Source organism: Rattus norvegicus, chromosome 4, assembly GCF_021556685.1.
Source record: "Rattus norvegicus strain SHRSP/BbbUtx chromosome 4, alternate assembly SHRSP_T2T, whole genome shotgun sequence".
In the NCBI taxonomy this organism is placed as follows: domain Eukaryota; kingdom Metazoa; phylum Chordata; class Mammalia; order Rodentia; family Muridae; genus Rattus; species Rattus norvegicus.
The window spans coordinates 31,534,871-31,559,450 of NC_141537.1; the positions used below are offsets into that span (position 1 = coordinate 31,534,871).

At 44.0% G+C, this 24,580-nt stretch overlaps 1 protein-coding gene across 4 annotated transcripts in view; it reads right to left on the reverse strand.

Moving 5' to 3' along the window:
• Cdk6 (cyclin-dependent kinase 6) overlaps positions 1–24,580 on the reverse strand; it is a 192,320-nt gene that overhangs the window by 84,727 nt on the left and 83,013 nt on the right. For 2 of the 4 annotated variants that reach the window (XM_087655549.1, XM_087655550.1), the window contains exons 4-5: positions 14,787–14,954; positions 10,602–10,945 (exon numbers count right to left, since the gene is read on the reverse strand). In XM_087655549.1, coding sequence (XP_087511675.1) covers positions 10,871–10,945; positions 14,787–14,954 — 243 coding nt within the window. In that variant the 3' untranslated portion in view covers positions 10,602–10,870. 4 annotated transcript variants of the gene reach the window in all.

A 24,580-nucleotide genomic window follows, 5' to 3' on the forward strand; every position in this document is an offset into this window, starting at 1 on the left:
ACTTGAGTATTTCTTATTTACATTTCGAGTGTTATTCCCTTTCCCGGTTTCCGGGCCAACATCCCCCTAATCCCTCCCCCTCCCCTTCTTCATGGGTGTTCCCCTCCCAACCCTCCCCCCATTGCCGCCCTCCCCCATAGTCTAGTTCACTGGGGGTTCAGTCTTAGCAGGACCCAGGTCTTCCCCTTCCACTGGTGCTCTTACTAGGATATTCATTGCTACCTATGAGGTCAGAGTCCAGGGTCAGTCCATGTATAGTCTTTAGGTAGTGGCTTAGTCCCTGGAAGCTCTGGTTGCTTGGCATTGTTGTTCATATGGGGTCACGAGCCCCTTCAAGCTTTCCAGTTCTTTCTCTGATTCCTTCAACGGGGGTCCTGTTCTCAGTTCAGTGGTTTGCTGCTGGCATTCGCCTCTGTATTTGCTGTATTCTGGCTGTGTCTCTCAGGAGAGATCTACATCCGGCTCCTGTCTGCCTGCACTTCTTTGCTTCATCCATCTTGTCTAATTGGATGGCTGTATATGTATGGGCCACATGTGGGGCAGGCTCTGAATGGGTGTTCCTTCTGTCTGTTTTAATCTTTGCCTCTCTATTCCCTGCCAAGGGTATTCTTGTTCCCCCTTTTAAAGAAGGAGTGAAGCATTCACATTTTGATCATCCATCTTGAGTTTCATGTGTTCTATGCATCTAGGGTAATTCAAGCATTTGGGCTAATATCCACTTATCAATGAGTGCATACCATGTGTGTTTTTCTGTGATTGGGTTACCTCACTCAGGATGATATTTTCCAGTTCCAACCATTTGTCTATGAATTTCATAAAATCATTGTTTTTGATAGCTGAGTAATATTCCATTGTGTAGATGTACCACATTTTCTGTATCCATTCCTCTATTGAAGGGCATCTGGGTTCTTTCCAGCTTCTGGCTATTATAAATAAGGCTGTGATGAACATAGTGGAGCACGTGTCTTTTTTATATGTTGGGGCATCTTTTGGGTATATACCCAAGAGAGGTATAGCTGGATCCTCAGGCAGTTCAATGTCCAATTTTCTGAGGAACCTCCAGACTGATTTCCAGAATGGTTGTACCAGTGTGCAATCCCACCAACAATGGAGGAGTGTTCTTCTTTCGCTAGATGCCATCTTGCTGGTTTTATACAGGTCTGGGGATTGCAACTTGGAAACTCCTCAAGCTCTGGAGGCCAGAGCTTTATCCACTGAGCCATCTCTCCAGCCTCTGCTTTAATAATTTGCCAACCGTTACTGTCCACTCGTCCATCTTCGACCCTACCAAGACTAACTATGGAAATGACTGTCTTAAAAGAACTTGTTCTTCTGTCCTTGGGTCTACTCTCTAGGTGGTCAAGCGCTGTTGTGCTGAAGCCCAAACCCAATTCCCCACCACTGTTTCAGTCACTCACTTTAGTTGGTGAATGTAAGGTGTGAAGAGGGACAGAGAGTGAAGCCTGTCACGCTGTGCTTGAATACAGTTAGTTCACAATAACATGCTCCTCTGTGTTCATTCTTCTGTTGGAAATTCCCCAACTATGTGGATTTGAGCACCCAACTTCCTATGTTAAGAGAAGAGATGAGGTATCTAGAATTCGTTCCGTTCTGTATTGCAGACTTTAATACTGCTGATATAATACAGATAATGGGGGATCCCTTCCACATATGAATTTGCTAGTTTTAGGAATACTAGAAAGTTCTCCCTTTGAGGAATGATGATGATGGTGGTGGTGGTGGTGGTGGTGATGATGATGATGATATGATGATGATGATGATGATAAAAATGGTCTCTTTAAGATACCCTTACTGATATTGTATGTGGTCATCTAAGTAACAGGATGCCGGTAAGAAAATGGGCTGAAAATTGCTAACATTTATTGCCTTACCTGTCTTCATGTACAGATACAAAGAGGAATATCATTACCCCAAAATTCAATAACAGCCTTTGATGAAGGACGTTTTCTTTTCACATGTGAAACTGTCTAGTTCTCACTACAAACCCACAAGGTACACTTTGGTGTTTTCTCCACCTCAATGGAGGATAAATCTAGGACACAGCAAAGCTAGGCATTCACTTGAGTTCACTCAGCCTGCTGACCCGTTAGGTGGCTGGTTCCTGACTGTACTGCGTCTCTGTGAAAAGGTGAGATTTTTACAGAATTAGCTCTCTGTCTATAGCTGAAAATGGTTGGAGAGAAAAGGGAACATATTTCTGGAATGTTGGAATCAATTAAGACTTCAAAAATAATGCTGTCAAGAAGGAAGAGAGAAACAAGGGGAGAAAAAACTATTCTTTTGGGACGGCGTGACCTATTTCTTCACGGATACCCGATGAGACACAGAACACACATGCACTGGGCGGAACATCAAGTTTGTGGCATTTCAGATCCCAGTGTCTGCTCAGTCCTTCCTAACTTTCCTTCTGGCCTAAGAAGGTGGCAGTCACTAAATACATGATGTTACAGGAGGCGGGGATGCAAACATCGAGGCCAGTTCTTCTGGTTCTTAAAAACTTCAAAGTAAACATACTTTTATAAGCACCGTGTACACAGTACCCACTTCCCACCCTTGAACCACAGCACACAAGTCAAACCCTTGCGTATGATGGACACGCGTTTCCCACGTCCCCAAACCCTGACAACAGGGAGGTTTCGACCTGTTCCTTTACGGTTCAGGGAGGGAAGCAGGTAAAAAACAAAAAGCAACTTCAAGCAAAGATAATGCTCATAAAGCAGTACCTTCCTTTACCTGCCTTTCCAACACTCGTTTGAACTCCAGACAATAAAGGGGGCTGGAGAGATGGCTCAGCGGTTAAGAGCGCTGACTGCTCTTCCAGAGGTCCTGAGTTCAATTCCCAGCAACCACATGATGGCTCACAATCATGTGTAATGGGACCTGATGCCCTCTTCTGGTGTGTCTGAAGACAGCTACAGTGTGCTCATATATAAAATAAATACGTCTTTAAAAAAAAAACTGAATGGATGAGCTGAAGCCAGAGAAACGGACTGTGGTAAACCAACCGCACAAGCATGCCCACGCCAAGTACGCGCTGCTTTTACAATGGCTCCAAACACCTGAAAAGTACAACCTCACGATGAATTACTAGTTGGTGAGCATAAACCGTAGGGCGTCCAGCTCTTCCCTCAAGGAGCTTGTTGTCAAATGAAGAGTAAATTACAGTCTTTTGGAGCCGTTTAGATTGCACTCACTCATTAGGGGTTAGTCATATAAAGACCACATGTAAGGTATATAATTTGTCAACTTGACCAAAACCTGGATTATGGGAATTAAAAAAAGAGAGAGAAAGAGAAACAGCAATGTATCCAATTAAACTCAGCATAATCGTGTTACTTTAGGCCCAATAAATTAAAGCAGCAATTACTTAAGTCTTCGAGCGGGGGGGGGGATATATTTTGCAAAGAGCTCTGAGCTGTTTTCCCTGAGATGGCTCAGTAGGTAGGGCACCTGCCATCAGGCCCAAAGACCTGACTTGGATTTCTAGGACCCACATGGTAGAAAGGAAAACTGTACTTCTTTAAATTGCCCTCTGACCTCTGGAAGTCCCACCCCAATGCTAAATATTTTTTTTTAATTAAGGCTTCATTTACAAATGCAAAACTAATTTTTCCATAGTCAATTCTGAACTGTGCAATTAGTGAGATACGTTATATAGATTCCTGACCATAAAATAGCACTTCCTTTCAACAGAAATGGCGATTTACCGGGAGAAAGAACTCTATGTAGCAAGCATACTGCTAGTGAAAACAGTAAAGATTGCATTTGTCTCTTTGGTTTCCAGAACAGCATGATTTAACGAGTTAGGGCCAAAAATGCTTACCTGATTTAAAGGGACATTTTTCATTTCCTCCCTTCCCCTCTTCATTTTACTTCAATCTCCATTCTCTCTCTCTCTCTCTCTCTCTCTCTCTCTCTCTCTCTCTCTCTCTCTCTCCTTCCCTCCCTCCCTCCTTCCCTCCCTTTTAACACAAATGTGTCTTAAAACACCTTTCACATGGGGTATAGCAGCACATGCCTTTAATGCCAGCATGTGGGAGGCAGAGACAGGCAGATCTCTGTGAGTTTCAGAGCAACCTGGTCTACATATTGAGTTCCAGGCCAGCCAGGGCTGCAGTCATAGATGAGACCTTGTCTCAAAACAAAAACAACAGCAGAGAACATCAAACAAATAAAAACCAATGCTAATGCAAGTCTCCTTGCCAGCAATTAAAAAAAAATTACTCTGAGAATTCCACAAACAACGCACATCAGACCCGCTTCCCCGTTCCCATTTCACCAGAGGCCTCTAGGTCCCCAGCAGTTTCTTCATACACACAAAATCTCCCTAGCAACCCAACCATCACAGTGCACCGGAGTTTGGATACAGCAACAGAAACAAGCAGTTTTGATCATGCTCTCCCCCAAGCACCTTGCCCATCAACCTGTACACCCACGTTCTGTGTACCTGCTTTGTGCTTAGAACACTCTTATCCCTGCTTTCCCATCCAATCAATCTTCTCATTATTGATGTGAGGGCTCAGAAATTAGCCCTCCTGAAGCCTTCCCGCACTTTCTAAGGGGAAACAGCACTCTGGATGCACATGGATTTACTTGCTTGGGTAAGATACACAGAAGACACAGACATATATGTGCATGCTTCATATATGCAATTCATACTAATGTAAATAAATTGAGCCAATAATGTAAGTTGCATGAGGATTAATAAAATCACTTACTTTTTAAAGAGTAATCCACGTCATCAAAGTGACTCCTGCTACCTGACTTTTTAAAACCCAGCCTTGGTTTCTATGCATCGGGCTCAATTTCCTTGTGAAGGGCACCCTCTGTGAAACACTTTCAAACTCAGCAAACGTTTGCTGATGGCTATGGCTACTGAGGAATTTAAGGAAATCAGCTCTGGTTGGCATAGGGTGCCTTCATCTTCAGCAGCCACCTGCATTTCCTGCCTAGGATAATTTGATTTTATTCAGGTAGCAATAAGGGTTTCTAAAGCATGACTGGGCTATGCAGAGGTATGTTGGTTCTGGGTGATGAAACCCAAATTAAAATCTGAAGTGAGTTTCTGGAAGACTGTCTTTACTGAACAAAGGTAGCGAAATCCACTTAGCCCCCCCCCCCCCCCCCCACTGCTTCACATCCTGCTTAGAGCTCTGTAGTATGGAGACCGAAATTCAGCAGCCCTTGTGGGGCTAAGAGGGAAGGCATAACCAATACACTGAACAACTGAGAAGGCTTTGTTTTCTTCAGCATTTGATGAGGATATCCAAGAGGACACCAGTGACCCAGTTACGCCAGCTGCAGAATTACCTACTTCTCTGCTATATTAAGAAATGAATGCCCACTGATTGGGAAACGTCGTATTTGTTATTCTGTACCTGTAACAATACATAGGCCCATGCAAACAACATCTTACAAAATCTGAGCACCTCAGGGTTGGTGATCACCAAGAATGGGGGCGGGAGGGGGGTCCAAGAAGGGAGAGTGCACGGGGATTAGCCAGGCAGGGTAGACATCGAGTGAACTGGTGAGGTAGTGAGTTAGTGATAAACGTGTTTCTGTTGCCAAGCATTAGCAGGCAGAGATCTGAGGGCACAAATGGGAAAGGGGATCCTGGGGCAAGACAGATGACGTGGATGCCTCTGCAGACAATTGACAGCCACGGCCGCAGATACGAGACCAACTGCTGCCATACTGGTTGCTTTATGAGTGGGCAGACACAAAAAGGCGGCACGAAGGAGGTGTCCAGAGACACCTGGAAGGGATGAAGCAGAGAGCTCAAAGGCATTCAGTAAAGGGAGACAAGGGGCGTGAAGTGCAATCCTTTTGGAGAACAGTGAAATCTCAACACCCCCACCCCCCAAATTTCAATCTTGGTAATAACTGTTTTTATGGCTTCACCAAAATAGTGAGGTAAGAGAACAAGTTCACAGAAGTTCGCTGCAACTGAGGGAGTGTGGGTCGGGGAGGGAGGGAGCCCTCAAATGCTCATCTAGGTAGCAGTACTACATTTACACCGTGAAGGTAAGACATACATCAAGCAGACTGGATGCAAGGTGAGGAAAAATGCCTCAGGTAAGCCTAATGCAAAAAACGTAAGTAAGGAACCCTGAAGGAGGAAACAAGCGGTCTGTGTGTATATACTGAACTTTCTAGCCCCAAACCCAGAGAGCCGTGTTCAAACAGTGAAAGGTATGACAGTCCACTCACCACACTGACAGTGACCCATCTGGAGCACTGAACTCTCAAAACAACCCTACCAATTAAAAAAGAGCGCAGGTTAAGAATACTGATTCAAGGATAGTGAGAGTTTTAAGGTAGGGGTTGGCTCAGTGATCTAAGGCACGTGCTACCAAGCCTGAGGGCCTGTTGGAGCCCTGGACACACACACTGTCCTGAATTGTGTAAATGCCATACAATTTATAATCATAGAGACTTAAGAAAAATGTGTTTCAGTCATTAATTTATATTTTGAATGGGTCTTTCCATTAATTTTTTTTTTAATGTGTATGGGTGTTTTATCTGTATGTAGGCCATTGCCCGTAGAAATCTGAATTAGGTTCCCTGGAACCCAAGTTACAGACAGATGTGGGTGCTGGGAATCGAACTCTTGATCCTCCAGAAGAGTAGCTAGTGCTCTTAAAACTGCCGAACCATCTGTCCAGCCCCTAAATTTGAGATATTTTGGGAAAAAAATGCCAGAAGCCCACTGGTAAAATGCTTAACTTAACCTTACATGTTTTTGGGGTGTGTGCTAGGTATGATATTTGTCAAGCATGTGAAATTTGAGTTCTATCTCCAGCGCGGGTGTGAGTGTGTGTGCACACTCACGAGTGCCCTCAAGATTTTTAAGATTTATATTTACATTAGAACACAAGGTAAGATCTGGCCTCTACCTCCATTAAAATATCTCCTAACTTAAAACAAGACTGATTAATTTTTCGTCTAGTGGCAGAAGTGATTATGATGAGAAGTAGTTCACCGAGATCTGAGCATGGTCGGGGACAATGCAGCCAGACACGTGTCTGCGCGATCGAGAAGATTTTAACTTTCTGTGACACAGCTTAAATCTAAATACTAGGCTTCAGCAACAAGAGCTAAGGAAACAAGCTGCTATCCTGATGCTTGGAGGTTAAGAGGCGTAGGGGAGCCTTTCAGGGAAGCGAGGGCAAACTGGGAGGTCTTTCCAAACCTCGGCCCCCTCCATGTGCTCTACACACAAACCTCTTTATTTCATCACAGGCGTTCTACAAACGTTCACTGAGCAACTACCATGGGCTTGTGTGGTACGCCGAGTGCTGAAATGTATTTCACAATGCTAACGAAATGGGTGACAAAGACCAGTTTGATGCGAATCATACCTGGAGAGCTGCCACACTACAGGAGAATCAGAAGCACGTGTAGGAGAGGCCACACGGAGTAGGGCAGACCTGAGGCAGGTGAGGAACAGTCTTGAAGACCGGTTCATTAGGATGAGGAGGGGAGGCAATCCTCGGGAGGTGGGATGCGTGTCTAACGGCTTGGGGACACAAATGTCAACAGTGTTGGGATGGGCAGATCACAGGGCATGTGGATGTGTTTGGGGAGAACTCAGGGGGGACAGACTTGTGGGCACTTTGGTGTCACTGGCAACTTGAGCCTGCTGTTTTCCCACAATGGTGAACACTGCGTGCCAGCTCCCACGGTTCCCTTCTGTAAGCCAGTCCTGTCTTTCCAGGAAAAAGAAAACCTGCCTTTCTGCCCAGCCGAGCTCCGTCTTCCACCCACTCTTCAGTAGCTGCAGAGTTTACAGCCAGGTAAAGACATTTTTTCAGGAGGTCCAGTGAGGGTCATCAGCATAGGAATCCATTTTACATCCTTGATAGTAACCTTTTCCTTCCTTTACCAAGGTTCCAGTTGTGTCTTTCCCTCCCCTTGCCCCCCAATCTGCTCTTTCTAAACTAGTAAAAGCTAGTTTTCTGGAACTAGATTACAGACAGACTTTGGCCCATTTAACAAGGTCAGACTGTTTATTCTTGACAGGATTCTTTCCCACTGCTAAAAGGTACTTTTAAATGCCACATTCCAGACCCGGTGCCAGTAACCCGCTGAAGCATACTTTCCCACAAGAACAGATACCATGTGCAGTCCCTACCTCACTGAAATCACCCAGCCTTCACAAGGTGCAGGCAGTATTTAATGCCACCAGGAACTGGAGCAACTGAAGTATATCCACCAAGCACTGGCAAAACACGTCCTCACATTGCAGGGCACGGGTAGGGTAACCTTTACGATGCAATTAATCAAAACAGAAGTGGGAAAAAAAAAGAAAGAAAGGAGTTTTTAAAATGAAAAAAAAATCACGTGGCAGAAGAGGATGAATTTGGAATTTCATGCCACTATCCAAACCTACAAGTCGAAGAGCTTCTTATTCCTTATTTTGGGACTTTTTTTTTTAATGGTTGAGCTGTTAAATTTACAGCCCTGTTTTTAGACCCTGCCAAGCTTTCAGAATAAACATATGAGCAGCACTAAAGTAAATTCGCCTACACTTTCCCTTTCTTTCATTTCCCCGAGACGAGAAGGTAGGCTCTTTCTCCACAGCCAACTGTCAGGTCTAACCTTCATACTTACGAGGGATTTAAAAACCATCAGTGCCCTCACAGACACCAGGCCCAGCAGTAACACTCAGTTTCCATGTCAACCCCTAAAGAACAGAGAGCCGAAACCTGGGGTAAATACAAGGGAAATCCAGGATTACAGAACCAACGGTTAGAAAACAGACCTTAATTTCTGGAGAGACCTGTAGAGTTAGACAGAAATATTACCCCGGCCTTCTCAAGTGCCCTCCTTGGACCAAGTCAAAGGACCTATGATAAAGGAGGTTATCATCAACCTTTCCTTGAGATATCATGGTTACAACAGAGGCCTTGAGAAACCTTAATCTTTAAATAAAGACACAGCATACAGGAAACGTAACTGTACCAGTTAGGGTGGTGAGGAGGGGTTTGTGATCATGAGTCAGGAAGGATAAGGCCCGAAGGTTAACGGACACCCAGACAGACATTCGCAATAGAAACGCTCATCTGCTGGGGTTCGAGAGGGTCAAGTTATTATCAGAAGGGGCAAAGCAGCGTGAGATGATTAAATGGTATCTGTGCCTGTGTGTTCACAACTGATGATGCCATTACGCAGGCTGTGCAGTGGGAAGAGCTGGAAATGTACCCACCGATTTCCTGTGAAAACAGGGAGTTGGGAAGCAAAGGACAGTGAAACATTTGGTGGTATTAGATAATTAGTCGGATAAACTGATGTGTATGCCTGGTGACGAGGAGAGACCAGGAGGTTGCGGTGACACTGTAAACAAATGTATAAGCAAGTCCCGAGCTGGGATTCATTATTTAGGTACTGGAGAATCAGGCCTCACTGTCTTACTCACCCCCTGTAAAACATGAGCTGAATGTCTAAGAACGGGTAAGCCAAATGTTACAAAATTTCATTCGCATATCTTGACTGACATTACGAGATTATCAAAGCTCAGAGAAAATGAGGTTGTGACAGCTGCAGACAAGAAGTTCACACAGGCGAAGAATTAAAAAGGACACAAAAGTCCTACTTATAGAAACATTGTTTTTCATGCACTTCCAAGGACCATGCATGCCTCACAGTCTGGGCATGGAAATAATACCTTTGGGTCAGGCATGCTTACAAAGAGGAAGCTGTCTTATTACATAAAGTTGCGGATCATTTCCTGACACAGCACTCAAGTGTATTCCCATAGAGATGTTAAAGGCAGGAACATCACAGCTCACCTATTTTTTTTTGTCTAGAACTAATACATAACAGTGACCACTTACGAAGGAGCTGGCCTTAGGTGGGCGAATGAATGCCTATCTTTTATGGACAAGGAGAACGGTTATGTATTCGCGTTGCCAGCAGGGCTTGGCATACTATGCCCACATATCCACACCCGCCTACAGCAGTTTTCCCGTACACTGCAGAACCCACTCTCTTTTGTACATGGGAGAAACTCATACAGTAATCATCGATGGCTGTGAGCAGAGTCAGCCTATCAGACGGCGACTCAGCCATGTTTTATTACAGCCGAGAATGAGCCACCGAGGACCTGGACAAGTTCTCGTGTTTGTTTTGGCCCTGGCATTTTCCACGTACGCAGCCCTGGGAATCCTAAAGAAAATGTGTCCTGTTCCCAGCTCTGCACTGCCCCCATTGTGTTCCACTTCCCTCACTGGTCAAAGTGAAAACGAAACTCACACAAACACCCCATTGTTAGCTATGAAATATGTACTGGCAACTGCATGTATTAACAAAACAATCCTGCTTGTGTCATGGCAAGATGTTGAGACCGGAGGGTGTTCCAGGAGCCTTTGCAGCTTCAGAGGTGTGTCCTGAACTTTCGCTGAGGTGCTGAGGCGACAGGACTGTGGGGTTTTTCCATGACATCCATGTAACGCTCCGGGTTTGATTCATTCAGTATGCACTGGCAGCCTCTGGAGGGTTCTGTGGGAGCCACTCAGCTGCCGAGCCTGGGGCTCAAACCGTGCCAGGTCTCCATAGTAAACACAACATGCGCGGAGAGGAAACAAACATAAAGAATTTATTTTCTCGGGTAAAAGATGACATTGTTCTTCAACTCCTGGTCCTACTTCACTCTGTCACTGGAGCGTGCCAACTGGGTGTCCTGGAAGGAGTCTATTCCAGGCACACATACAGAAAACAAGTGTGGATTACTTGATGCACACACATCCAGTGGCCCTGACTGCAAAGGATGGATGGACGGACCGCGCTGTGACCCTTGCAAACATCCCCACATCCTGGCACAGAGGTGACAGGTGTGGGTTCTCTGGCTTCAGCCTTGATAGATCCATGTGTCACGCGGGCTCCGCAGAACGGGAAATTCTTCCTCGATTGCATTTTCCTGTTTCTAAAGATACAATTCCTTCGTGTGACTGATACGTTCAGATCTATTTCCCAATTTTGCCTGTAAGCTCTGAGAGCAAAGACCTTGTCCACTTTAGTTCAGCATCACCTCTGAGGTTCATGGACAGAACCTGGCACAGAGGAGGTGACTGGCAATTGTTGACTGAAAGCCAGAACTCCATTTCCTTTCCTTTCCTAGGCATATAAAAGTCTCTGAAATCGAATAGTTTCTCCAGTGTTTACCAAGTGCTAATAACACAGAGACAGGGACACATGCAAATGCACACATGCGTACACATGTGTGCACATGTACGTACGTACACACACACACACACACACACACACACACACACACACACACACACACACACTCCTATTGCACTGGCCTGAGGCAGTGTAAGCAGTTTGAATAGTGTCAGACTGGCAGTACTAAACCTTCAGAATTTTATCAGTGCCACTGAAAATTCCTTTAATTTTTTCTTTTGTACTTCTTATGTCTCTAACAACAGCCTTATTAGGTTTACTACTGTCTTTGGTGATTATTACACGGAAAAATGTTTGCAAGACTGTACGACTTTCAACGCGGAAGACGTGGATGGACTCAGAGAAAGAGCTTCAGAGGAAAGTCACAATGGGAAAAAATGCCGTAAAGCTTTTACAAAGATCTAAGAGTACAAGCTACTGTTAAAACAAAACAAAGCAAACAAACGAAATTGAATGAAACGGTGAAGAAATTAGTAAAAGCTGTTTAGTAATTCTATTCCTTTACTTGGAAGACGGTCTTCTAAAGCTTGCTAATATCAAAATACGAGTTAGAAATAATGTCCTTTAGTAAGCAGAGGTACAGTATTCCCGTGTGCGTCCCTCAGCTCTCTGTTCAGGACAAAAAGTGTGAGTCAGCCAGGTGACTGGCTCAGCAAAGAGTATTACTATAAATGCAAGACCTGGGTGGGGTTCAAACCATCTATCAGTCCTCATATAAGACCAAATCATGGCCAAGGACTCAGTCAATACCATGATACAGAATGAGCTTGGCTATTTGAAAGTTTGACCCAGTCCTTCGGTTTAATACCCAGGAGTAGCTACGTGGAATACTGAAATCATTAAGTATATAAGCAATTCTTTCCTGATTTTTCTAATGACTCAAATGCATGTGTCTGCATGTTGGCATTTCTTAACTTATTCATTAAAACGTATTTCTTAAATGCCCAGGAGAATATCCAGGTGGAACAAGACTATCTCAAGTCAAATGCTCACTGCTGTTTTATAAATAAAAGCCCCAGGGGCTGGGGATTTGGCTCAGTGGTTAGAGCGCTTGCCTAGCAAGTGCAAGGCCCTGGGTTCGGTCCCCAGCTCCGAAAAAAAGAAAAAAGAAAAAAAAAAGCCCCAAATAACTACCAACAAGATAGAAAATATTAGGAAAGCAATTTCTCCAGGGGCTGGAACAGAGGCTCAGAGGTTAATAGCAATCGCTGTGCAACCATGAGGTCTGGGGTTTGGACCTCCAGTCCCCACGTAACAAGCCAGGCATCCCACAAATAACTCTACCTCTGAGGGAACCGGCTGTCTCTTCTGTACTCCTCATACAAACACGTTCATGTACCCTGACAAGCTGACATACATTCATGCCCGCCTGCCCGCCCACCCGCATGCATGCGCACACGAGCTCTCTCTCGTCTTTTTGTTTTTTAAAAAGAGATTATGCTAGTAAGGAAAAAAAAAGTAGGTTTCTGAAGGGGTTTGCAGGAAAGGTTGTGTGAGTCAAGCCTTGGGAATGAGCAATATATACATTTTTTCACAGCAGTTAAGATGGTGGTCTCAGGTCAGTTAACTTGCAAATCTCTTGCCAGTCTGCAAATTAAGTGGTTTTCCCTTACCTTTTGTGACATAACCTACCGTAAAATGGGTATTTCTAGGCAGCGGTGTGTAGCCTACTAACGGAACGCTAAAAATAACTTATCAATTCAGTCTGAAAAACAGTGATTCTGTTTTTATACATGTATGTAAAAACCGAAGCATTATTTTATCAGGTGGGTTTTTTTTCCCAAAGCAGAAAAAAATACTAACAGTGGGAAATGTTTTAAAATTCAGTACCCTGAAAAAAACAAGCCCCTTAATGTTACCATTAAATTCCAAACATCATTCTTTGGAATGAAGCCTTTCCCCTTTTTTATGTCGCTATGGTAAATATAAAATAGACGATACAAACTAGACATCAAGTAGCAAGAGATATATGTTTCCCATTGGCCTCTGCTTGGGATATGAAAGCACTGGTCTGTATTTTTCTGCCAAGTTTCAGCAAGAATGGGGTGTCAACATGTCACTTACAAGCTGGGTTTCCATTCTTCAAATTTAACAAGGGAAAAAAAGTTAAGCAAAACCTAACTGGGTTTCCTGTTTTTATTTATAGTTATATAGCCAATTTGGGGGGAATGAAGATGACTCACCATCCCCCCCCCCAATTAAGGTGCCTGAGGAGTAGTTCCTTCATGTGCTCTCTCATGATCCTCTTAATCACAAAGCCTATTCAAGCTTCTCCCCAGGGCCCCCCAAAACATGCACAGTAACTTCCTAGGGAAACACAAAGCCTACCTCACCCTTCCCATTGGGGAAGCACACAGACTCAAGTCCTTTCTGGTGTGGTAAAAGCCAAGGGCTTGCTTCACTCCACCCAAAGCTGAGGCCCGTTCTTTAAATATCCACTTGGGCTTGTCTTCTCTGAGGCACCGGCAAATGCAGAGCAAAGTAAGTTTTATCTTTCCAGAGCACAAGGTATTTCAGAGAATGCTCCAGAGCAATCTGGTGCCGTGGTAAAGTACCCAGTGCCAAGAACGGAGGGTTTGTAGGCTATGGGATTTCTAAGCTTGGCACAGAGAGGAAAAGAGGAGGAGGAGGAGGCAGAAGTAGTTGTGTAAGTTGAATGTTCTTCCTGACCAAGTGACTTCTCTCTACTGTCTCCACTCCCGGACTTTGCCTTGCCGCTGACATGGCAGGAACCTGGGGAGGCTGTCTAAGGGCAGCCTTCCTACAGCTTTATTCTCTGTGTGCACCTCCTGTCTGCTACTAACACAGCGAAGGAGGACTGCTTTACTTCTAGCTACTCACAAATTTACTACATACCCAGCAGGTTATAAGAAAATAATTGTTAATACTGACTACCAGTGTGCTCCTCTTAGATTCTGTAGACTTCAATGAGATGGGCTACAAAGAGAAACTGGAGTTAATTATGGACGAGGACCATTATAGCCCTGCATCTGAATGAGACCAAGAACGGGAAGGCTTAAATTCTCTGCCAAAACAGGTCCTCAGGTCCTCTCTACTCTGGCCCATGTGAAGCCTCCATCGGGCTGGGAAGGGTTACTCATTCAGGTCATTCAGGTTCACTGTCAAGTTAATTTCTCTAGTCCCTGAAGCGTCACAGCTTCAGAGGAGTGCGTTATCCCGCCTGGGCAGGTGGTGAGGCTGTTTCTCAGGTTACACTGCTGAACACAGGTGGCACCCCTCCTGCCTGCCCTACCCTGACCTGAGCTGTGCCTTCTACATTATGTATGCCACTTAAAAAACAAGGTTATAGCAAAACGCATTTGGAAGCATGGACCTGACTCCTTCCTAGTGGCTAAGAGGCCAGCGGGCTATTTCTGCAATTAGTTCCCATCCATAACGGACCCAGTCAAATGCATCTGAAGTCAGAGTCAAGCAAAGCCTTGCTTTCCTCTTAGCCACAGCTAGTAAAAGAGCTCACAGACTAAGTGTGGGCAGAAGCAGCACGAGGAACATAGAGCGGGGCAGTTTGTCAATGAAGACAGGATATCTAAGTTTAACGAACGGACAGCAATCTTGCTTACCACCGAGGTAAGGGCCATCTGAAAACTGTAGATGCGGGCAAGGCCGAAGTCAGCCAGTTTTATTTGTCCACTGCTGGTCACCAGAATGTTCTGTGGCTTCAGGTCACGATGCACTACTCTGTGAGAATGGAGGAAGTCCAGACCTCGGAGAAGCTGAAACATCATATCCTAAAGGAGACAACAAACATAACAACCATCAACAGAAGCTCACAGCAGTGGGCACTAGCCACAGAATCCCCAGCGGTCACCTGAAGTGAGGCCAATGTCCCCGTAGGACACTGTGAAGCACTTAACTCCCAAAGTGTATTGTATTAAGAAGGGACAGCTTAAAAATGGTTTCCCCGGTATAGGAAATGGTCCTCATACCAACGCTGGGGAGGGGGAACGGGGAGGTCTGAGCAGACTTAGGGGATTGAATTTTTACTTCACATACTTTTATTTATTAAGTAATTTCAGCTGTCAGTATACAGCAAATAAAATAATTTCAAAATGGTTATTTTTTTTTAGTGCTTATACCTAAAAGCCATTTTTCTACATATTGGTTCAAGGTCACAACACCAGGGTTTTGATTTAGTGAAGAATATAAAACAAAACAAGAACACAAAACAATTGAAATCTCATAATACAGTCCTTTATTAGCTAAACGAAGGACATCACACAGAAAGCGAAGCAAGCTATTGGAAGTCCCTGACTCCGTGTTTTCACTATGGCTGCTCCTCCTGCCATCTCTACCCACCATAGATGGTAAGCACCTGAGCTATGAGCCAAAATAAAGCTCTTCTCCTTCAAGGAGCTTCCAGTCAGATACCCCATCACAGCAACATTAACAGTTAATAATACAAAACTGGTATGGGAAGAGACATTGTTGCCGTGGTAAACCTGGCCACCTGACTCACGATGGTTACAAGTGGTCTGGGGGGGGGGGAGAAGCATGTATAAGCTGCAGGCCAGAGGAGGTCTAGGATGCTATAAACAGAACTTACAAGGAACACTCCAGTGGGAGTGTGCAAGGCCAAATGTGGACAATAGACTGCGATCACAAGCCTCCAGATGCAACAAGAATTCAACCAGGGATTGGACTGCAGATAATTGACGAGATAAGTAAATATGACTGAGTTAAGTAAATATGACTGAGTTCCGCTGTATCCTGAATGTCTGATGGAGGCTACACTTAAACCTAACAGGACTGTTAGGCAGAAGACACTTTAAGATGCCAGGAGTGAGTTTCAGTCAAACCTCCCGTTCTTCCCTTTTGCAATCAATGGGAGTGTGTACTCCAGTACTATACGTTGTAAGAATGTAACTTGTTTCCTGCCTTTACAGGGGCTCAAGGCTAAGAGTCCTCCCTGAATCTCAGGAGACTTCGGATTTTTGAACAGTGTTTCGCTTATTACTACTGGGGATTCTTGAAACTAGACTGAATAAAGTTGGTATTAAAAGAAGATACTTTAAGAGAGTCCAGGTTGTCCTGTGGTCACTGCTCACTGTATTTAGACAGGTTTATAGTAAGATTTCAAAACCAAAAATGGAACAACATAGTGCAAAAAAAAACCAAAAAAAAAAAAAAAAAAAAAAACAAAAACCCCCCCAAAACTGTAGCTTGAGAGCACAGAGTGCCTTAGAGCCGTGGACAGGGCTGAGGATGTGAAGTGAAAGCAGTCATAACTGTAAAAAGAGATCAATCAGTGCCAAGAAAGAGAAGCCACACTTCCCATGAAGACGGTAAGCAAGATCCCACTCATGGAAGAGGTCAGAGTATAAAACTATAAGCTCATTTCAAAACCTGGCATCTGAAAGAGAATCCCAGATTTAAAAGCAATAAGCCCGAACAAAGAATAGCATCACATAGATCCCCTATTTCAAAGGGCTGCACAGGGAAACATTTCCCCTGGTTTGCTGGGCAGGTGCTTGGACGCCACTGCAGCTCCACTCGCAGAGGGCTACGCTCCATCTCAAGCTGCCATCAGAACTCATCACCCACACGCTGCTGTTCCCAGGCAAGCCGAATGCAGTAGCTACAAAGTAACGGATGTTCACCCCAAGGTTCCAGGAAAACAAGCAAAAAGAAACAATGTGCAGCGGGAATGGAGTAGCTGGAAAGAAGATATAAGAGGCTGATGTTACAGCTGTGGAGAAGTCTATCTCTAGTTCAATGGAGACTACACATTATTGGAGATGCTAGGAATGAGTTTAGGCAATGCCTTCCTTGCTGTCTTCCTGTTCTTCCCTTTTGCAACCAATGGAAGTGTCTATTCCAATTGCTGTACGTTGTAAGAATGTAACTTTGTTTTCTGACTTTACAAGGGCTCACAGCTAGGAAGAGTCCACCCTGAATCTCCGGGGACTTTGGAATTTTGAACAGTGTTTGACTTACTACCACTGGGGATTCTTGAAACGAGACTGAATAAAGTTTGTGTTAATTATGGAGTGGCCATGAGCTTGTGAGGGCCAGGAAAGGAGTGCTCATTAGCTGGCTTAGGCCAGGAGAAATGTCTTGAGAGCATAGCTGGCTCACTCCTGGCTTGGCTTCTCTGTTTCTTGGCTGTCTCCTATTTTTGCTGCTATAGCTGTCACCTGCCACCACCACTGTGACTTCCTCGCAATGACAGGCTCTTCTAAACCGTGAGCCCAAATTAATCTCTCTCCAGCTGAGTTGCTACTGTTCAATATTTCATTAGGGCAGCAGTAAAATAACTAAGACCATCACTAAATCAGTTTACTGACAACAACACTGGTTTGCAGGTGTGTGTGTGTGTCATTTTCTACAGTTTCGAATTCTCTCTTCTTAAAATCAAATGTTTGGCTTTCCCACCTGTCACATGGAGAAAACAGCATTTACTTTTCTTAGTAAGAGCTTCAAATCAACCAACATAATGAAACATTTGAGGATAGTCTCAGGCATACAGTAAGCATTTAGCAGATGGGAATTATTAGGGGGGAACGGCTCTTTGCCTCCGGTTTCCTGGGAGAGCCAGATTCGAAAACAACTAAAGGAACATGCGGCCAACACTGTAAGGTCAGTGTCCACGAGGTGCGAAGAGGGGACTGTAGATATGGCTTCTGGTGTCCCCTAACGGGCATTCGGAGCTGGCAGAAGCTACCGACTAAGCTTCCAAATGTGGGTGTCTTGGAGAGAGGGCTTACTCCAGTGAGGGGTAGCCATGCAATACTTGGGGACTAATATCAGTCAACAGCAGTGTGAAAATGAACCACAGGATGCCAGAGTGAGCCATCTTTTGCAGAGGCAAATCCATCTTTATTGGGAACACATGCACACAGCTTGTAAGCACTGGATTTATAAAAAGCATGACTAACTTCAAGTAATGTCATGCTGGCTCATCATCCTAACTTCCTGTCCACTATGCATCATTCTCTTAAAGTAGCACAGGGAGAGAATCTGCTTGGTTCATGTTGCACTGTTCAAACAACGTAAGCAGACAATTCACGGTATTAGAGCTAAAGCTCGGACTAACTTGTTAATTAATAAAGCCCACATGAGCTTATAAAAAGCCAGAACTATAGAATAAAAAAGTACTCATTGCCCTTGTGTTTTAACACAAGAAATGTGTGCAACAGAGGAGGAAAACCTACTTCTAATATAACTATTTAGGACAGAGAAAATGTCACTGTCGAAAAATCTTTGCGGATCTTTGTTTTCTTTTTGACAGGACATACATTATATTAATAGAAATAAAAAGTGTATTTAAACGACAGTTAACATGTATATGTTATTTTGTGTTAGATTGCAATTTAACAGTGGAGGGACAAATGTGACTCAAAAAATTTGTCCCTAGACTTCACACACACACACACACACACACACACACACACACACACACACACGCAGACATGCACTGTACAAAACTATTAGGAAGATGTTGTGAGTTACTTACTACTTTTATACAATGCTTTTTTTAGTGGCTATGTAGTCTTCTTTCCTGAGGCATGTCATAAATATATTACTTAGTTTTATTTGGTGTCATTTTGGCACCTATAGTAGAGGTCAAGCTCTTTGTTTAAAGCAGTGGTTCTCACTCTGGGTTGTAACCCCTTTGGGGGTGGAAAGACCATAGAAAACACATTACAACTTATAACAGTAGCAAAATTAGTTATCAAGTAAAAAGGAAAATAATTTTATGGTTGGGGGTCATCACAATGTAAGAAACTATATCATCAGACTGCCTTCAAAAACAACACAGACACATTTATTTATGAGTGCTTAGGTCTTATAGTTAGCTAGGCTTGTTCCCAACTTGCTCATATAGCTTAATTAATTAGCTTATTCTAATCTATGTTCTGCCATGTGTCCTGTTACCTCTCCTTCAGTCCTGATATCTGTTCCTTCCTTTGTGTCTAGTTGGTGAATCTCCAGCATCTGATTCCTTCCCAGAGTTCCTTTCTCTACCTGGATACCCTGCCTTTCTCTCTCGCCTCATGTGTAGGCCCATAAGCCTTTATTAAGCCAATCAGAAGGCAATGGGGAAAAATGTTCACGAAACTGTGAGACAGGTGATGCTTAATAAAAAAAATTTAAAAAAACCCCAACAACAATAGCAAAGTGTGGACAGTATTTAGCTCTTTGCTGGCACAGAAATCAACATTTGAATAACACAGAGACAACGTTTACACAAGTACACAAGAAGACTATGTCCACAAAGGGGTCTCGGCATTAGGAAGGTTTAAAGCCACTGGTTTAAGGGCTAATGTGACTTGCTAAAATCACACCTAGCATGGATTAAGAGAATGGATCCACATAACCTCTCTCAGTCAGTCCATGCTAATGCTCCTGGGGGTGGTGGCTCTATGTATGAATTTACCACGGTCAATAGGACAAAATGGCAACCAACAGATTGGGAAAAGATCTTTACCAATACTACATCTGATAGAGGGCTAATATCCAATATATACAAAGAACTCCAGAAATTAGACTCCAGAGAACCAAATAACCCTGTTAAAAAATGGGCTGCAGAGCTAAACAAAGAATTCTCAACTGAGAGACATCGACCGTCGAAGAAGCACCTAGAGAAATGTTTGACATCCTCAGTCATCAGAGATATGCAAATCAAAACAACCCTGAGATTCCACCTCACACCAGTCAGAATGGCTAAGATCAAAAACTCAGGTGACTGAATCTGCTGGTGAGGATGCGGAGAAAGAGGAACACTCCTCCATTGTTGGTGGGATAGCACACTGGTACAACCACTCTGAAAATCAGTCTGGAGGTTCCTCAGAAAATTGGACTTAGTACTAACTGAGGACCCAGCTATACAACTCCTGGGCATATACCCAAAAGATGCTCCAACATATAAGAAAGACACGTGCTCCACTATGTTCATCGCAGCCTTATTTATAATAGCCAGAAGCTGGAAAGAACCCAGATGTCCCTCAACAGAGAAAAGGATACAGAAAATGTGGTACATCTACACAATGGAATATTACTCAGCTATCAAAAACAATGACTTCATGAAATTCATAGGCAAATGGATGGAACTAGAAAATATCCTGAGTGAGCTAACCCAATCACAGAAAAACACACATGGTATGCACTCACTGATTAAGTGGGTATTAGCCCAAAACCTTGATTCTTCTTTTTTTTTTTTTTTTTTTTTTTGGAGCTGGGGACCGAACCCAGGGCCTTGCGCTTCCTAGGCAAGCGCTCTACCACTGAGCTAAATCCCCAACCCCCAGCCCAAAACCTTGAAATAACCAAGATATAATTCACAGACCACATGAAGCTCAAGAAGAAGGAAGACTAAAGTGTGGATGCTTCAGACCTTCTTAAAAGAGGGAACAAGTGTTTATTCATTCAAAAATTAAAGATAAGACACACAACGTAGACAGTACCACTTAGTTTTCTCCTTATAATACACCTTTGCAAGGACGTTGTTACAGATTCTTCAAAACTGCCTGTAATCTGAACAGTTTGGATTTCACAGGACGGACTGGCCCTTTATAAAGCCCCAACCCCTCCATCAGCATAATACCTTGTTCCCAAAGAGTGTTTGAAGTGTGCAGTTTAAAATGTCACATGTAAAGCAGGACTTGTCCCGCTAACCTGGTGGCAGCAGAGTGAACAAGGGCAGGTGTTATGGGTACAGGAGGTTTGGTAGAGGCCACCTGAGGCAGTCCATGGTTAAGTCGGGAGGAGAGGAGATGACTTAGAGCAGCAGTGAGGGCCAGAACCAATTTTCCCTATTACCAGTATTGATTAACATACGGTTGTTGGTTGTAATAAAGCACTGACTTTCTATCTTGGACCATTTTAACTTTATGCTCAGTACTAAGGCATTCCCATTACCTGGAAGCCAACCCCTATAACTGTTTCTTCTTGCAAAACTTGAAACACTGCAGCCTCCACCGCAACTCCTGCTTTCCTCTCCCCTCTCCCCTGACAGCTACTTTCCCTCTGATTTTTCTCTAGAAACCTCCTGTCTGGGACCACAGCGTATCGTCTGGGAATGGCCTGTTTACTTAGAGTGAGTCTCTGTGGTGTGCTGTGTATCAGCTTGCCTTTTGCAAGGCTCGCACAGTATTTAAACACATCAATTCCCACCCATTTATCCTTGGATGAACACGGACTGCCTCTGTGTGTTGGCTTCTGTGAAGCAGAAGCTTCTAGTCTAATCTGCAAGCTCCTCTTCCAATGCTTTTGTTTCCATGCTCTGACGGGTTTGCTGGATATACTCCTAGCATCTTTAAAATCTAAGCTCTTCACCAAACACTGCGATATTGTTAAATATATGACCAAACAGAGAATAGCATGGCCACGTTGAGGTCCCATTCAGGGAGTCAGGAGGGCTCTCCCCGGGAGACTGTGCTCACTGTTTTCTACACTCTGGGAACACCCGTGAAGGGCAAGTACACCAGACTTACACCTTTGACTTAACTCAAAGCTCAACAGGCTTCCTGCTCCTATTTCGTTCTCTGACCAGTTTCTAATGGTCTTGACAATCTTCAGGGACTTCTACACAACAGTCACGCACGGAGAAGACTGACTTCCTCGCATTGGTCCGCATGAGAAGGTTGCCCTCAAAACCAACAAAGAGCAAAAGCCTCTTAGGAAGAGAGACGTGGGCTTAAGGCAGACTCTTTAAAGCATTCGGTTCTATGAACGGTGAATTTAAAGTGGGCAATTAACCAAAGCTTGGAGACAGGCTCCAAGAATCACACATGAACTCTGTTCCAAAGAGCATGGTTAAGCTGTGTCACATTGGCTTCCTCTTTGCTTGGTGCCCGTCAGTGGGCATGAGGGGAATGACACAGCCAAGCAGTGAGTCAAGCCACATCACAGCGCCTCACAGAGAAACAAAGGCCGGAGACCTCAAAGGTGCAGGCTCTCCCCTGCTTCAGTCAAACGGATAAAAGCATGGCCTATGTGGCTTTGGTTACTTATTTCTTACTTAGTATAAATTTAATTCACCAAATGGCAGTTTAAGGTGTCTGCATTATTATTTATTTCCCCCCAGAGACAGCAAAGACTCTGCCCCAACTATGTAGAAATGAGAAGAAAGCCACTTTCAGCAAAACTCAAGATGGCACTGGTCTTCAGGGGACAAAGCAATGTCATAAATGGACAGTCTGGAAGAAGAAATCATTACCTCATCACAATGGCTATTATTAACCCGCTGTAGAAAGTCATCAGGAAACGAAACTACAAACATACAATGTTAATTATAACTCCTTCGGAACAGGATATAAACCCTAGCACTGTATAAACAAGAAGGTATGAAGCTGAAGTACTCGGGTTGCTGGCCAGTGCCCCAAATGATCCTGGATTTATACAGATCCTTCTGCGAAGCTTTCTTTGAAAACTGGACAGCCTGCTGGGACTGTCTCCCCATTTCCTTGCATATCCTAAATGAAACAACGGCCTCCCACTTTTCGACAGTTGTGCCTTTCCCTGTTCTCCTTCTCGATTCCTTCTTTTGAGAATCTAGCCCCATTACGTCATACTTCCCTCCTAAATGAGGTAACGTGTAACACAAGTTAGTATCCATGGGTAGAGGACACAATCGACTGCTTTCTGAGCCAGACACTGTGGTGGACAGCCAGCCAGGAAGGGATGGTTTGAGGCAACCAGGACAATTCTATTTCCATTCACAGGCAACCAATCCAGGGATGGACAGGCTTGTGCAGGTAAACTGACCAGAGTCTCAGGAAGCACTTTCCTCCTTGGTAAGAGAAGCACAGTGCAAAGCTCTCACCTTACTCTACTTCCCATCAGCCTCTACCCATATACAGAAAATGAATTGGGTTCAGAGCTAAGAGTCTGGGCTAAGAATTTGTGCTTACTAGTCATAAACTAAGGTAGGTCATTTGCATCTTTGTGGGTCTTTGCTCCCACGTCTCCAAAAAGAAACAACCCCAAAAGGGGAGATTTAAATAGGTCCTTTATGAATACTTATATGTTACAGATAACACATTAAATATTATATACCAAAGTATTTAGTATATTGTAAATGACACACGATGACCAGCTACCATTTATCTAAGAGAACTACGAACCATCTACAATGTATAAGACATCACATAAGGCACCATAACACAGGAGCACCCAGAGACTGAGGCCCAAGGGACTCTTACTTTAACAAGGATAGGTGTGAGCTTGTACCTACATGCTTCAAGCTGGTTTGTGATCAGGACCACAGAGTCCACATGTGCTCTTACATGCGCTGAGGCCGAAGGTGCTCCTGAGCCAACCTGAGCAGTGGGCTAGGTTCGCCTGGTGTGGGGAACTGTCTGCCATGTAAGAGAACACTAGCAGAGAGAGGTTTAGTGAGAGCACGGTGCTTTGGAGTTAGGAACACAGCTGCAGCCTCACTAGACAGGACCCTGGAGAGGACACACTGCTAAAGTGGTACCACACTACGGAGAGCTTCACTGCTGGGTCTTTAAAGTATGGTATCTTACGGTTAGTGTGGGTAAGGAATACAAAAGATGAGGTGGTTATTATTCAAAGTTTAGCATACAGGATGGACAGAAGGTATAAGAGGAGATCGTCCATCTACTAAGGGCACAAACTAGAAAAATAAAGAGAGTAAGGAAAAATGGCAATCGTGAGGACTAATGCAATTTTTCATTTTCATGGGTCAGCTACACTCTTGAGTCTCCTGAGAGTTTGGTAACATCTCGCCCACCAACATCTTGTCTCAGGTTCCTTCTTTTAAAGAATGGACAACACTTTCTCGTAGAGTAGTTGTGATCTTGTAGGGTGGTTGTGAGGAAACTCCCAGCATGGGGAATGGGCTCAAAAGTGGTGTCATTAAATCAAACACTCCCCAGTCACCATTGGCAAGGGCATCTGGCGACACACACACACGGTCACTCTACTTCTCGCCAGTGGGCACACTTTTGCCTCCCATCTTCCTAAACATTTGTTATTAGGATCAACAAACATGACTATGCCCACACCAAAGAACCAAATCTTCAAACAGCACCGTCATTGAATCAAGTGTCATGTGGGCTGTACTCAATTTGAAATTCTACAGATTGTGAGCCTAGGGTCTGGAGGGTTCTTTAAAATTTATGTTATTAGTCTGTGAGTGGAGGATCTGTCTCTTTCCACCAATAATCCACCTTTTCTAAGGTTCATGCAGTTTTTTTTTCTGACCTACTCTTAGAGAAACTTTTCTTTGGGGTCCTCCGACAGCCAAGGGGTTCCCTCAAATTGTCTTTAGAGTGTTCTTGAATGGCGATACCTTTAACTCAGGGATGGAGTTCTGAATTTTACTTAGTGGTCACACACACATGCTATAGAGGAGAGGGGTTGGTAAACTCTGTTATGTAATTAACTC